A 16435-nucleotide genomic window follows, 5' to 3' on the forward strand; every position below is an offset into this window, starting at 1 on the left:
AGAAGGCTCCGTGGAGAGCCAGGGCCCCAGAAGACTTCCTGGTTCAACCTACAGTCACCTTTCTTCCCCCAACCTGCCATGTACAGAAAGCAGACGTGTGTGGGCCAGGGGGGCAGGAATCTTTGGCCCGGGAGCGTTGGGGATGGGCTCAGGCATGACACCAGTGTGGCTAGGCTAAGCCAGTAGCACGCCACCTTCTGGGAGGTCCTGTCATATCAGAGACTGGTTCTCACCTGGGAAGATGTCTGAACGAAGGCTGAGGTGGAAGAAGGGCCAGGATGATGTTCAGCATGCCTCCATGACTAGGTTGCTATGTGAGATCCAGGTCTCCTTTGCCTCTGGGGCCAGCTTCGGTACGGAAGTGGATGGGATAAGTTATGGATGGTGCATGAGTCCTAGTCAGTGCCCAGAATCAAAGCAGGGAGTGTTGTAGTTGTAAAAGGATGCTGTTGGTGCTTGCGGGAAGTGCCGCTCTCCTGGAGGGCAGTCATTCATCGGCATTGGGGACTGACTTTACCCCAGGCCCGTGATGAAGGTTGAGAAGTAGAAATTCTACTCCAAGGAGCTGTCAGACTGGGGAGGAAGGACACAAGGACCAGACAGCTTGAGAGGTGCTGAGATCAGTGTCTGCTTGGGAGCAATGACCACTGTCTGGGAAGAAAGCTTCAAGGAACCAGGCTTGGGGTGGGCTCACATCTTGTCCGAGACCCTAAAGAAGAGAGCTGAGATGGCCAAGTGTGGTGTGTGGACTCTGCCCCCCACCAACAAGTGTGGTGTGTGGACTCCCCCCCTCCCCCCACCCCGCAGACAGACTGAGGATAATGTAGGCATCAGATTCTTCTGAAATCCCACATCCCACCTTCAAGCTGCTGGCATGGCCTGGCCAGCACACCTCGATTCTGTATTTATAAAATAATTTGTTGAAATGATTACATGCAAATAAAATACAAGAGGAAGACTCTAGACTCAGCTTCCTGCTTTGTGCAGAAGTGGCCGTGCCTGCTCCTTGGGGTCATCTTTGCATCTTCTAGCATAGCAAGTTGTCAATAGGCCACCCTCCCCTCACCCTTCCAGCGGTTCCCCTTCAGCCCATGTCTGTAACATGCTCCCTACCTCCACTGCTAGTCCCCCTCTGTCACCCGATGCACCTGCCAACCCTTTTTATAGTCTTTGCTCCCTCTCTGTTCGAGAGCAACGATCTGGTTTCCTCTGCTGTCACTGAAATTGGGTGGACGGAGAAGAGTGTGTGGAAAAGATGGAGAGAGGGTGTGGCAGCTAAGAGCACTTGCTGCATGTTTTTCGTGCATGGTCTTATTGATCATCGGAGAGATCCCAGGAATCATTTACTCACCCCCATGACTGGTGAAAATGAAGGACTGTGACTACAGAGCACTGGGAGGCAAGCCTTGTCTTCTGATTTGAAAGCCAACACATACTATGGATGTGAAGAGGGAGCCTCAGCTGAGAAATTACCTCCTGTGATGTTTACCTCTTTATCAACTATCTGGATTTGGAACCACCTAGGAGATACACCTCTGGGTGCTCCTATGAGGTTGTTTCTGGGGGTTGTTTAACTGAGGAGATTAAGACCAGCCCTAAATATGAGGGACACAGTTTCACAGCTAGGGACCCGGATTGAATAAAAAATGGACACTAGCATTCCTCCCTCTCCCTCCTCCCTTCTCCCTAACTGTGGGCACAATATAACCAGCTACCATGGGCTCTGGCTCCCATGCCTTCTCTGTCGTCATGATAGACCATCCCCTCAAACTGAGAGCCAAATAACCCCTTCCTTCCTTAAGTGGCTTTGCCAGGGACTTGGTCACAGCAAAATTAACTAAGGCATAGCTCATCCCCTTTCTAGGAGAGAGATATTGAACCAGAACCTTTCTGAGGCTGTGGCTCAGTGGTGTCAGGAGTCAGCTCTTGGGTGACAATATATAACTTACGGGCTTTCGCTTCCTCATTTTATAAAGGAAAGGGTGAAGAGTTCCCAGCTCAGGCAGCTGCCAGGCACAGTGTGCATACAGTAGGCGCTCAGTTAATCTTGGCTGGCACCCTGGAATTGTAGACCCCTGCTCCAGCAGGCTGTTCTTGCACGTGGCCCTTACAGAGAGATCTGGTTTGGTTTCCCTCCAGGATCCTGCCTCCTGATGCTAGGAAGCCTTGGTGTTTCTCTCCAGAACCTTGCTTGTCACAGTTGGTGGCATCAGCTGCTTGTTAGGAAGCCGCAGCTGTGGAGGCTGGTAGCTGGTGTTGCTTTGCCAGTCCCTGGAGAGGAAGGGCCGTGTTCAGTCAATGACCGGCCTGAGAGAATGGCAGGCGCCAGCCCAGCCCAGCTCAGCCCAGGGGCAGACGTGACATGGGGAAGGGACTTGTGGCTGCCTCCCCTTCCCCCCCCTCCTTCAGCTCCCTCCAATTCTCCCAACCCCCTTTGTGCAGGGACTGGACTGGCTCATGAAGCCACAGCTTTGGCTCTGCCAGGTTTCTGTTTGCCAAGCTGACTTGGGGACCATGTGGTCAACACCCTAGCCAGGGCACCCATCCCCGGCTTTGACTCTTCCTGTCCTCCATGCCAGGCTGTACTAGGGCAAGCGTGTTCTTGACCTCAATCACTCCCCCACCCCGAGACCTCTGCTGTGCACTCACCAGCCACAGAGTGCAAAGAGGTGAGACTCGGGGTCATGTGACTTGCCCAGGGCCATGTGGCCAGCCAGTGGCTGAGCTGTGCAGCACTTGGTCCAGTCTTGGCCTGAAGCCTGGATGTCGGTGAGAGGTAGCAATTGGTGGCCCTGACAAGGCGGTTGGGGAGATGTGTCCTCTTGCTCCAGGGGGACATTGGCTGCCTGGGGTAAGATCTGTGGATAGGGTCGGGATCCCACAGCAGTTCCACAGCAGAGGAGCCCGGAGATGTGGTGAGCAGCATCGGATGTGAGCCATAGTGTCCACCAGGTGTCACCCAAGTTCTAGAAAACGGTCATTAAAAAAACAAAGGGTCCCAAAGCTGTGACTAGGGGAAGGGGGAATGACAGGCTCTTCAGAACTCAGAAGAAGGACTGGTCAGTGAGGGAGCAAGGACAGCGCCCTCCTCAGGCCTCGGGGTAGACCTCACAGCTCGGGAAGATGGACCAGGAGACACAAGGAGAGTACTGTGGGAACAAAGACCCCCCCTCTTCCTGCTCTTCCTCTCCCCTAGCCCTACCCTATGGCCTCTGGGGTACACCTGTGGCTGCCACAGACTTGAAATAATCTTCATCTGTCCTGGCATGCCACAGGGTACCATGCACAAAGGTCCCACATGCCTTCCCCCCCCACCTAGACCTGGGTGAGCTCTTGGGGAACAGGGCCACCCCTGGGAACACAGGAAACCGTCAATACAGTCTCTGTCTTCTTCCAAGGTCTCATAAAGAGCTGGTTCTGCGAAGCAGAAAGGATGCTTCACTAAGGACTGAGGCAGGGGACAGAGCCCATATGTGGCAGCCTCACCTCCCCTGAGAACTTCCTCCCCCATCCCCTCAGGAACACTGGGTAGGTTAGTTTTTGTCCACTTTACACACACTACAGTTGGGAAGACGAGCCTCCACTGAGAAATTGCCTCCATCAGATTGGCATGTGGTCATATCTATGGGGCATTTTCTTGATTAATGATTGATATGGGAGGGTCCAGTCCACTATGGGTGATGCCATTCCCTAGGCAGAGGTAGGATGCATAAGAAAGCAAGCTGAGCAAGCCATGGGGAACTGTAAGGAGCTTTCTTCTGCTCTGCCTCTGGTCCTGCTTGAGTTCCTGCCCTGACTTCCCTCAGTGATCAACAGTGAAAGGCATGTTTAAGGCAAATGAACCCCATTCTCCCCAAGTTGCTTTTGGTTATGTGTTTATCTCAGCAATAGAAATCAAGGTAGGGCAATCACCTGTGGCTCTGGACACTGGGCACAAATTCGTGGAGGAACCTGAGTGGGAGAAAGGTGGGATGTGGATGGGTTGCTCCATCTATAGCTGCTCCACTTCCTCTGAGGCATCTGACCTCAGAGCTAGTAACCAGGAGGACCCAGATCTCCTGCCTCTCTCACCCCACCCCCTCCAGCTCACTAAGACAGCTGCTCTTTCCCTGGCTGTCCTATCAAGTTGTGACCTTCAGGCCAGAGGTTCCATCACAGAAGGGACACCAGAGACAACACTGGAAGAGGATAGTATTGTCCTCAGCCAATCCTCCTTGCTGCACATCAGTGTGGACCCAAAGAGGGGTGGCTGAATGTCCTTCTCAGGATTCAGAGCACAACTGTGGCTTTGGAGACTTTGGGACAGCTGCTGTTCCCTCTCTGGGCCTCAGCTCATCATCACAAAAGGGCAAGCATCCTGAGTTCACACTGGCTGCCATCATTGCGTGGAGGGTCCCTTTGCCCTTGCCCATGGCCCAGGCATTACTTTCCTGTCTTCTCAGGCTGTGCCTTTAGCTGCACAGGGCCACATCTCCCCACAAGCAGGGGGTGAGGGGAAGGATGAGGTCATGCCAGCTGTGGAATGTCAAGGAACCTGTCTTCTCCAGAACTAGAGACCTAGGAATATGTCCCTGTGCCCACCCTGACCCTAAGAAGGACCCAGCAGTGGCAGTCAAGACTGGGGGGCTTTTATTAGTCTGAGGAGGGAATGTCGTATTCTGTGGAGACTGGGAAAGAGGGGAGTGGGGGGCTGAGGTATAGGGGGCCGGATCCTACAGCAGTAGAGTCTCATTGGTCCAGCCTTCTCTATAGGTGTGTGCCCATGAAGGAGTGTACAGGCCTGGGGTCAAAACTCAGCAGGAAGCTCTCTGGGCACCCTTCCAGCTCTACCCTTGGCTTGGGGTGGGGCTGGTGAGGCAGGGAAGAGGAGGGAGGGAGGCTTCTTGGCTGAGTTCCCGACAGGGCAGATGCAGAAGGTCACAAGGCCGGGCCAAGCTGGATCCGCGCACACAGGTAACCACCATGTCACACCACAACCAGCGTGAGGCGAGCTTCAGGGGGGTCCCTCTTGCACACAGTGACCACCCCAGTCCCAACGCTGCCATTCCAGACACTGCCATCTGCATAAGCATCTTTTCCTGCCTCCACCGCCACCTGCTTGGCTCTCTCTCCCCAGTGACAATGTCCCACGCGGCCACACAAGCTGAGCTTCCCGGTGAATGTTCTCAGTGTCCAGATGGGGCTGGCATCCTTGGGTCCTCGGGGTTAACATCGGACGAAGGCAGAAGACAGGAATGAGGCGGGGCTAGACACTGCTACCCTGAGATGGGAGGTGAGGCAGGGGACCGGGGTAGACACCTGAAGAAACACAAGGCTGGGGACAGTGGGGAAGGTGACCTGCCAGCAGGAGCCTTCAGGATCCCCCAGACCCACGGGGCCACGCCCTCAGCTTCACTGGCCTGCCCCCAGCCCTTCTCTTACTATGCCCATCTGCATGTCTGGCAGCCAGTCTGGCCCTCGTTACATCTTGCTCCCACCTCCCCACCGCCCCTTCTTCACCAGCCCACCCCGCCTCTACCCACGTTTTCCTCCTGTCTCCTGCCCTGATCCTCCCTTCCACCTTTCAGCCTGCACCTCAGTGTTTTCCCCAGAGACAGTCTGGCTCGGCCTCTCCCTGTATATGGAGCAAGAGCTCCGGGTACCCCTAGCTTGCCACCCGGGATTTGGGTGGGGCATAGTGGGGTACACACCACTTCTGTGCAGGAGTCAGAGGGGCAGGAGGAACTGTGGATATGTGACCACCCCCTGCCAGTCCCTGTAAATGCAGCTGTTGTGTACATGGGGTCCCTGTGCCCTTGGAGCCCGCCCAACGGCACTCTGAGTAAGAGAGGTCAGGCTTTGGGCCTAGACACATCCTGTTGGCTGAGGGCAGAGTGGGCCCACCCACTCTGTGAGGGGGACTCTAGAGAGTCACAAGTCTTCCTCAAAGGAGAGATGACTCCTTAAGTCATCTTGGGGGACTCCAGGGACCCCCCAGAACACAGGCCTAAACTAGTGCTCTGCCTGCCTGAGTGTAGTTCCAGGCCTGTGCTGGACTCTAAGGCCTTGGGAGTTGAGTTGGGCCACATCCATTCCTTCCATATTCAGGAGGGACCCAAGCGAGCATGTGTTTCCTGCTAAGACCTGACCCAGCTGCTGAGTGTGAGGCTAATAGTGATGGCCACAGACAAGCTCTGGCATTTCTGGTAGTGAGCTCACTACAGGACTGGGAGGGAGCCACGAGACAGCTCTGGGCCTTATCGGGCCCCACTCATCAGATGTAGACCCCAGCCTGACTGTCCACCCTCTTTTCTCTCAGACCTCAGGCGGGCTAGGTTGAGGCAGGAGTTGCTGGGAAGCCATGTCCACAGGTGACTTCCTCTGGGTACGGGTCGTAGATGCTGCAGTTGGGAGTGGGGCCCTGGCAGTAGACATTGAGGTAGCCTCGGTACTTGTCTCTGTACGGCTGGTCCTTGAGGCACAGCGTCAAGTTTTTATCACACTCGCACGTCTGCTTGTCACACTCTGTCTCGTTGAGTTCACCTGCCGTGGAAAGGACACGAGAGGAAGGGACTCTGAGACAGTGGCCTCTGGGATGTGACTTCGAGTCAGGAGGTCTTGTGCCTCCTTGGCCTTTAGGGTACCCTGCTCTGGGCTGGTGCCCCATAGCACAGGGTAAAACTGGGGAACCTCTGAACATTTGGGACAACCGAGGCTGAGAAATAGGGATGGGGGAACTGGAGAGATGGCTCAGCAGTTAAGAGCAGAGGACCCAGGTTCGGTTCTCAGCGCCCACATCAGGTGGCTCACAACGCCTGTGACTTTAGTTCCAGGGAACCTGACACCCTCTTCTGACCTCTACGGGCACATGCACACACATGGGACACATATAGACAAGCAGGCACACACACACATACACATAAGCAAAAATGCAACAAAATTAAGAAGGAAAGAGGGGCAGCTTTACCCACCCCTACTGGCTACGCCATGTTTTCCCAGACTCCTCCCTTAGTGGAAGAGCCAGACAAACCCCCACTTTCCTAGGGAGTGATTGGTAAGGGCCAAGTAATGAAAGGTAGTTCTTACTCAAAGTCAAGGTCATTCTAATTCTTCATTTTATGCTAGTACTAATTTGAAAGCAACAGTTAACTTTTAGTGCCATTGTGTCTCATTTGGGACATCCTTATCCCCAAAATGGTTTTCATTGCTTGCCTAAAATCCAGATTTAGTGGGGTATCCTGGGTTTGTCTTTGGGTCCCCATCCTCACCCCCAAGGTCCCATTCCTAGCCAGGGAGTCAGGGGAGGGACTCACTGCAGACAATCACAGTGTCATTCTCTATCCTGTGGTCATAGTGGTCCACATAAGGGCGGCAGCCCTGGTCGAAGAGCTTCTGATAGCAGCAGTCATGGGCGTGACAGCACCTGGGCGGGGGACAGAGATGAGCAGACAGGTGCAGGCGGCCAACGCCCCCACCCCGCAGCACCTCCACCCCACCTCCAGCCCAGCAGAGACCTCCGATCATCTGTTTCAGTCCCTCATGGCCAGCCCTTCAGACTGCAGTCCAGAGAGGGATAGTTACATGCCCAAGGTCACACAGTAAAGCAGAACTGGTGCAGGCACCCTGTATTCATGTCCTGGATCCTACCTCTTTGTCAGGGCTCCCAGCTCCCTCCCTGCCGTGGAGCCCAGAGTGGAGCTGCAAGGGGAGTCCAGGTATCCCCGCAGCCCAGTCAGGGAGGGAGCCATGGCTTTAAAACCAACACGAAGTAACTCAGACTCAATGCAGAGGCCCCGCCTCATTGTGCTGGATGGCCAGGGCGGAGACAGGGCCTGGGGTGGGTCTTCGGGCATTGGGGGTGTGTGTGCAGGATGGGGAACAAATGGAGAGTAGTCATCCCCTCCTCTTCTAAAAGAGTGAAGCCAACTGCCAGCTCCCTGTGGGGCCAGCTTTGGTGCTGGCTGCTGCCGGGGAAGTGAGAGCAGAAGCCATCCATGGCTTCCCAGATCTCTTAGTCTGCAGGAGGAAGCTCGGACTAATGGTGTCCATCATGTCCCTTTGCCATTGTGGAGTATCAGCCACGAGACTGGCACCTCCTCCTCGTCTGTTTGTGGGAGGGCAGGAAATGCTACTCTAATATGAACACCAGAAAGCATTTATGAAGTTAAAGATGGGGATCCTGGCCCTTCCTCCTCAGTCTGTCCATCAGCTGCCCCCATGTCTTCCCATGAGAGGCCTCCAGAACCTACCAGTCTACCTCATCCATGGGCTTGCCGCGCCCCCCCAGCCCGCAGTAGCAGCCGTAGCCCACAAAGTACAGGATGGCGTTCTTGTGTGTGATGGCCTCCACCATGAACTTGAGGTTCAGCAGGCTGCTGTGCGCAGTGGACACAACTGCAAGAGAGCTGGGCATGTGAGTCTGGCCTGGTGACTCCCCAGAGCCCAGACCCAGGGAGCCAGACCCAGGGAGCAGAGATGGGAAAGAGGGGAGGAGGGAGAGGGGAGTGGGGGAGGAGGAAGGAGAGGGGAGTAGGGGAGGAAACATACAAATCCTGAGGGCTGGGGTGTTTCCCACTCCCTGCCTTGAGCCTTACAGCCTGGAGGATAGAATATGGTTCGTTTAGCTGCAGGCCCCACAGCGAGGCATCCTAAACCCTTACATTTGTTAACTCATTGGGTATTCACTGCAACTCCTGACGTTGTTATCACATTTTTACAGATGAGCAAATTGAGGCTGGAACCCTGAGTAACTTGCCTGGGGTCACACTGTCACATGATGCTGGAGAACCCAGAGCCAGGCAGGGAGGGGACCTCAGCCACACCCTCGGCCTCAGGTGCTTGGCTTCTGATGGAGCCACATCCTGATAAACTCATACTATAGTGAAAACACTAAAAGTCAGCGTTACATTTCAGCCACATTTGGTGGTACACACTCCAGCTGCTCAGGAAATAGTCTGAGGCAGGAGGATTGAACATGCAAGGCCAGCCTGGGCAACTTAACGAGATCAGAGACCACTCCCCAAAGAGGTCATCCTGGGTGTCTGGTTCACTAGAGAGTGCTTCACAAATGCCACGTACTGTCCCCAGTTACGGGAATTTGATTCTGGGTCTTTCCACTCCTTTCCTGACCTCTGTCTGGTGTCTCTGCAACTGAAAGGGAGCCGGGGTCCCCCCCAGCATCCTGGAGTCAGTGTCTCAGTACATATGCAGAACAAGCACTTCTGTCCCAGCAAAAATCAGCTTCCTGGCCCCAGCCAGGCCCTCGAGCTGTTCATCCTTCTTCCTCTCTCAACTGCTTCCTTCTCTTGTCTCCTGCAGGGTGTGGGGTTCTCTGAGCCATCTAGACTGAGTCAGTGCCAGGAGCTCCGGGCCTGCAGTCCCTACCTGGGTGAAGCCACTCATTCACCAGCAGGAGGGAGGTTTTATCCCCATTCGCAGGGTGAGAAGACAAAGGCTCAGAAGGTGAAAGGCTTGCCCAGGTAGCCCAGGTTAGGAATAGCAGAGTTCAGGCAGGAGCCTTGTCTGTTCCTTAGCTGGACGCTAAGCCACATGCAACATGGAGCCTGTGTACATATAACCTCCACTCTGGCCTGCTCCAGTGCATCTGGAGTTAGGCATCCCCTCCCCCATTCTCTAGCCTCCCCCCTCTATGGACAAGGAAATGTTCTGAGAGACAGGAAGCCCAGGATTGGAAAGCTGGAGGCTGGATGGACCCTAAAGGGCCTGGAGGTACCCAGCTGCCACTGTGAGGTCCTGGCTACCTCCTCCCCTGACAGGGAAGCCCCATCTCCTCATCTAGATGCAGGCACTTTACCCTGGGGGTAGGGTATATATGGCACCCTGGGGGTAGGGTATATGCAGTACCCTGGGGTAGGGTATATGCAGTACTCTGGGGTAGGGTGTATGCAGCACCCTGGGGTAGGGTGTATGCAGTACCCTGGGGTAGGGTGTATGCAGTACCCTGGGGTAGGGTGTATGCAGTACCCTGGGGTAGGGTGTATGCAGTACCCTGGGGTAGGGTATATGCAGTACCCTGGGGTAGGGTGCATGAAGTACCCTGGGGTAGGGTATGTGCAGTACCCTGGGGTAGGGTGTATGCAGTACCCTGGGGTAGGGTGTATGCAGTACCCTGGGGTAGGGTATATGCAGTACCCTGGGGTAGGGTGTATGCAGTACCCTGGGGTAGGGTGTATGCAGTACCCTGGGGTAGGGTATATGCAGTACCCTGGGGTAGGGTGTATGCAGTACCCTGGGGTAGGGTATGTGCAGCACCCTGGGGTAGGGTGTATGCAGCACCAGGCTCCCGGCCGCCAACTGTCAGCTCTCACAGGGTGAAAGTAAGAAACATACATGACTATGCTTCAGATAGACACACACTCCCTTACACTCCCCACTACACACACACACACACACACACACACACACACACACACACACACACATTCACTTGCTTTACCTCACAAAACTATCACACATGGCACTCAAAGAATCAGTAGCCAGAGCTAAGGCCACACCCACAGGCAGAAATAGCTCACATTCAGTCTCCCCGGACCAGTGGTTTGGGAGAGACATGAGAGGTTGTTTTCTAAATGATAGGCCATTTTGTCTGAATGCATCAGCCCTTTTGCGTGTCTGGCCAAATGAACCCTGTCTTTGGGGGTGCAAGGTGGGGTCAAGCTTGTGTCAGGAGCTCCACTCAATCATGATGAGAGTAACTGCTCATATCCATGAAGTATCAGTATCATATCCATGGGTATCAGGCCTGGGAAAGAAGTTTACAGGCAATCACACATTTATTCTCTTTCCCTCTCTCTTCCTGCCTCTCTCCCTCCCTCTCTCTCAGCAGAGCTATACATTCTATGATCTCTCTCTCTCTCTCTCTCTCTCTCTCTCTCTCTCTCTCTCTCTCTCTCTCACACACACACACACACACACACACACACACACACACACACACACACACACACACACACATCACAATGAACACAGATGTACACCCAGGTGCCAGTCAGGAGCCGTATTTTACTGAAGTGTGGGGCATACAGACGTCGTGTGTTCTCAGACACACCTACACTCATGCACAGACACGCATCTAGCTACACACAAACTCATTAACTCCTGCCAGCACGGAAAGTCACTAATACATATGCTCAGGTCCACAATGATGGCAAACACTACCAGTTTACGAGGCTTGCTCAGCTCCCTGCACCTGCTCAGCGTAGCTCATAAAAGAAGGCCCCTGGCTTGTTTACAGGTGTCCAGAACTAAACAGCCCCAGAGGAGAGGTTGGAGCCTGACAGGGAAGTGGAGGCAGAGAGAGGAAGGAACAGCCCGCCAGTAGAATAACACAGAGCCCGCATTTCTAGGGAAAGGCTGGGGGTGGGGGTGGGGGGTCAGAAAGGTCTCCGGGGAGCCATGCTCACCACTGCCGGCCAGGACTGCGATGGCAAAGAATTTCTTCATACCCAGGCTGGACCTGAAGAGAGATCAAAGCCAGCCTGAATCCCTCCTCTCCAGCTAACCGTAGCCGGGTCTCATTCAAGACACCACCCATGCTTTCTCTTGCCTTAATTGCTGTCACCCAGCCCTGTGACCAACTCCTCCCCACCTGGCCTGCATCTCCCGGGAGGAACACACCCCAGGGTGGCAGAGCCACCAGAACCAATTTCCCCCGACTCTCAGCTCCAAGACAGGAAGCCATTGTCCCACACCAGATTCAGCTCTCAGGACCATACTCCAAGGAATGCTAGGACCCGAGTCATGGGACCTCAGCTGGCAGCTGGATCATAAAACCTAAAACCAAGAGACTCCGGTCACTGGGTTCTAGATTCAGCTCTGCAGATCTCTTAGCCTCTCTGGGCTTCAAGAACAGAATTAGATTGACTAAATGTCCCGGAGATCCTTCTGGCACCAGAATGCAGTTGGCCCACCTCTGCTCAACATGCACACACTCAGAGCTCTCCTTCCTGAAGAACTGACTCTAGGAGTTTATCCCCTCCCCATCTCCCTGCCCTTCTCCCTGGAATGTTCTGTTCCAGGGCAGCAAGCACCTACCTGGAGGTTCTGGAAGGAGAAGAGGCCCCGAGGCCTGGACTCTTCCATCTAGCAGGGTGTTTAACCAGCACCTTCTTCCTGAACCCTTTGGGGTTGGCCTGCGCCCCATCTGCCATGTCTTGGGTTTGGGGAGGCCAGCGACATAGGGCTTGAAAGGTCCTTAATGTGCCCAGAAGTCTCTGAGGAGCAGGCCCCAGCTTCACGCTGCCTCCAACACTAGCAGGGGAGTGATGGGGCAATGCCCCTGGGCAGAAGGCAGGTGACAGATGGCCTAGAAAAGGCTGGCTCCACCTCTTCCCTCCCACTGCCACAGCCCTTCCCACACCAGCCTGGTAAAATCCCCACCCCCCATCAGCCTGCCCACCCCTGGGCTTGGGAGTGGGGTGCAACCACCGAGAATCAGCCCCACCCCCTGTACCTGAAGCAAGGTTGAAGTTCTCTCCATCCCCAGCTGGAAGATGCCAAGGAACATGTTACCCAACAATACTTGTTGAAGAAAAGCCAGAGGCCCTTTCTTCAAGGGACCTTCCTGTAGGGACCACTCTGCTAGGGCCTTGCAGTGAGCAAGTGGTGGCACATGCCTGGAATCCTGGCTCTTGGGAGATGGAGGCAGGAGGAAGGAGCAGGAGTTCAAGTCCACCCTCAGCTACATAGCAAGTTTTAGGCTAGCCTGGGCAACATAAAACCCTGTCAGAGAGAGAGAGAGAGAGAGAGAGAGAGGAGAGAGAGAGAGAGAGAGAGAGAGAGAGAGAGAGAGAGAGAGAGAGAGAGAAAGAGAAGGAGGAGGAGGAGGAGGAGGAGGAGGAGGAGGAGGAGGAGGAGGAGGAGGAAAAAGAGGAGGAGGGGAGAGAGAGAAAGGGCCAGAGAGTTGCCTCAGTAGTTAAGAGCACTTGATGCTCTTACAGAGGACCTGGGTTCCGTTCCCAGCACTTAACTCACAGCTCACAACTGCCCATAACTCCAGTTTCATGGGGTCTGGCACCTTATTCTGCTTCTTCAGGTACCAGGCATGAGAGTGGTACAGGCACATACATGCAGGCAAAGCATTCATACACATAAAATAAAAATAAACTGAGGCTAGAGAGATGGCACTTACCACCCTTGCAGAGGACCCAGGTTCAATTCCCAGCACCCACATGGTGGCTCACAACCATGTGTAACTCCAGGTCCTGGGGATCCAGTGCCTCTTCTGACCTTTGCATGTAGTAGACATACATGCACTCGGGTACATACATACAAAATAAAAGAATAAGATATTTTAAAAATTAAAAAATATTTTCGAAGAAGTTTTTTTTAAAACACTTCGAAGAGTGTTTTACGCACTCGTAAAACAAGGCAAAGACAAGTGTGAGTGAATACAAAATCAAGAGGACCCAGCAGGGGCAGAGTGGACAACTTTTTCCAAAACTGTGGGGTGACCAGGCATTACCCCAGGGAGATGTCGGAGAGGGACGACAGAGATCCCAGCTGAACCTTTGTAACAAGACTGTAGCTAAAAGTGGACCCTGCAGAGACCCACAAAGAATCCCAAACATCAAAGCCCACTTGAGGAGAGAGTTGTGAGGAGCCAGCCCAGTGAAGAAGGCTCTTGCTGGTGAGGGGGCTTTGTGTGGACACACACCTGTCCGCTGTCCAGATGAACAGAATCCCCCTCACCATAAGCATGTTGGTGGCCACCTCCCCCAGACTGAGAGCTAGGGTGGGGGAGGGGCTCAAGCACAGGCCTCTGACCGACCGCCCCCCCCCCCCACCTCACCTGCGGTGTCAAGACCAAGGCCTCTCAGGGTTCTTTTTAACCTGTCCTTGTGGGCAGAGACCACACTCAGTGCAGCCATCTAATACACCCCAGGCCCCAGCAACAGCTCTCTTACCTCACTCCTAAATAGTTACATTCCCCCCCAAAAAATGTCTTTGAAAATCACCATTGGTGCCCCGAGTGAGCGGTACCAGGGTGGTGGTGAGTCTGGGTGGTGGCATCAGTTGCCTGGTTTTAGGGAGTGGGGTGTGCGTGGCTGGCCTTGTCATTACTGTCCCATTGTGTGGGGTCAGGAGAGAAGGAAGGGACTGAGCTCTGGACGCTGCCTGAGCAGACTGAGCAGCACCAACCTACCGTCTCCTGGCTGAGACCTTGGCAGTGGGCTTCCTTCCCTGCTCTGTGCCCCCTCAGCTGTGAAGTCAGGGTACCAAGGCCTCCTCCCAGGAATAAGGACTGTGACCACCAGTGTCAACTGCTTGTGCTACGAAGCACACACAGGGCCCGGTTTCAAAGATTGGACTGTGACACGTGCCTGGGGTGAATAGGGATGGGGTGTGGGGGTTGGGGTGAGGGAAAAGAGTCCTGTTGGACTCTGGAACTTCCAATTATTCCCTCATGCGTGTATCTCCTCCTCCAGTGTTTCCGGTCCTGTTGACAAGGGTCTGAAAGGGGTGTACCCCCCTCCCAATCCCTTTCTGTCCCCCCTCCTCCCCCCAGCTTCTCTTCCCCTCTTCTGGCTGTCCCCAGCCAATGGGCCTATCTCAGGTGTCATGCATTGTCCCTCAGCCATTTCCTCCCCCCACTTCTGCCCAGTTTCCTGTCTGGGTGCTCAGGAAGTTCCTCACAGCCTCCAGTCACAGGCCCACACACACGGGAAGGCTCTAATTTGCACTTGGATGTGCGTTCCCTTGTGGGTACATGTATGTTTTGGCTGGTGGATCTTGACACAGACTGGGGACCCTGGAGAGCAGGGGCCCTCATTTTCTCCATGAGCTCCAGGGTGTGACAAGAGCTTGCTCTCCAGTCTCAGACCGGCCCCGGCAAGGCTGCTGTTGCTCTGGATGTCTGCAGGGAGCTGGGTTCTAGTTCTGCCTACACATTTGCATCCACCTTTCGGGAAGATCACTGAACTACAAAAAAAAAAAAAAAGGTACAGCCTCCAGGCTGCAGGAGTTGGGGGGCACCTGCATTTAGGCTGAAGCCAAGACCTGGGACCCCAGGAAGCTACTTTGTCCCCTAAAATTCTAGTGGAGGTGCAAGTTAGGTAGGTGTTCAGACAGGCCGGATCCTCCCCGGGGAGGGGCGGGCTCCTCCACTCCCACTTTCTTCTTCCAAGCTCCAAGTGCTCAATAGTGAATAATAAACTGGTCCACCCAGAAATTCCACTTGTAGGAGAGCAACCCCAGATTCAAACCTAAGCTGTTCCCGAAGATGGATGCAAAGGGACACTGTGGGGGTGAATTTATGACGTTTGTGTTTATGGACAATCAAGTGGGTCCGGGGCCACTCACTTTAATTTAATCACCCCTTTAAAAGTACTCTTTGCAAATACAGATACATTCTGACACACTGGCCTAAAGTGCTCAAGAGGCTTTGCCATGTGAATTTTGAGGGAACACCATTCTGGCCAGAAGGAGGATGTACAGGAGTTCCTACATGACATTATGTGAGGAAATGCTGAATTTGTCCTCTGGAGTTATATCCATTCTGATACCAAAGCTGATAACAGCACTACAAAGGAAGAGTACAGACCAGTAACCTCCTGAACACAGACGGAGTCTCTAACAACATACCAACAAAAAAGTAAACCATAGCCAAGCGGGCTTCATCCGAGGAACGAAAGGTTGGTTTTTACACTAAGAATACACCCCATGTGTATTATACCACTTTAACAAATTTCAAAAGAAAAAGTGTAAGATATCTCAGATGCAATCAAGCCATCCAGGAGTCACCATGGGACAAAATTCAGCATTCATTCTTGGCAACAAAAATTTAAAAAGTCAGAGAACTGAGAACTAAGTTCAACTTGACCTATAAACCACAGCCAAAGTCACACCTGAGGCTGAAAAAAACTGAATGCCCCCTGCTGGGAAGGAAGGAAGGATGTCCACCCACTGGGTCTGCTCAGCATTGCACTGGGGTTGGGGGGGGAGGGGCAGCAGTGGGGGCATTTATTACAGTCAGGTAAAGAGGGCAAGGGAGGGAGAGGCAAAGAAATCAAGCACACTAAAGCTGCAAAGGATGCCTTCATCCCTGAACCTGATGACGTGTGTGCCTAATCCCAGCACTCAGGAGGCAGAAGCAGGCAGATCCCCCGAGAGTTTGAGGTCAGCCTGTGCTACAAGGAGAGACACTGCCTCAAAGAATAAACAGATAACCACCAATGACAACAACAAAAGAATGCTTCTATTAGCATCAGCGGAATCGTCCACCTGAGGATTCCTGCCTGACCATTGCCACCACCAGTCATGTGCCCATGGTCTTGCCCTGTCACAGTAGTGCCTTCACTTGGCTGAAGTTGACATCTGATGACAGGAAGGAGCAGGTTTATAAACTGGCTAAGAAGGGCCCCGACTCCCTCACCAATCACTGTGACCTGGAAAGACTCACTAGACATAGCACCGTATGCATTGTGGTACAGTCAGA

General features: G+C 53.8%; 1 protein-coding gene across 1 annotated transcript; it reads right to left on the reverse strand.

The window, feature by feature from the left end:
• Window positions 1-4613: 4613 nt before the first annotated feature.
• Window positions 4614-12301, reverse strand: Pla2g2f (phospholipase A2 group IIF). Its single transcript, XM_006980897.3, has 5 exons — window positions 12034-12301; window positions 11403-11455; window positions 8229-8373; window positions 7293-7402; window positions 4614-6522 (listed from the first exon to the last, which is right to left on the reverse strand). Exons 1-5 carry the CDS (start codon window positions 12147-12149, stop codon window positions 6311-6313), a joined length of 636 nt encoding a protein of 211 aa, XP_006980959.1. The 5' UTR covers window positions 12150-12301; the 3' UTR covers window positions 4614-6310.
• Between the last annotated feature and the right edge of the window lie 4134 nt (window positions 12302-16435).

This window comes from Peromyscus maniculatus, chromosome 2 (genome assembly GCF_049852395.1).
Source record: "Peromyscus maniculatus bairdii isolate BWxNUB_F1_BW_parent chromosome 2, HU_Pman_BW_mat_3.1, whole genome shotgun sequence".
Taxonomy (NCBI): Eukaryota; Metazoa; Chordata; class Mammalia; order Rodentia; family Cricetidae; genus Peromyscus; species Peromyscus maniculatus.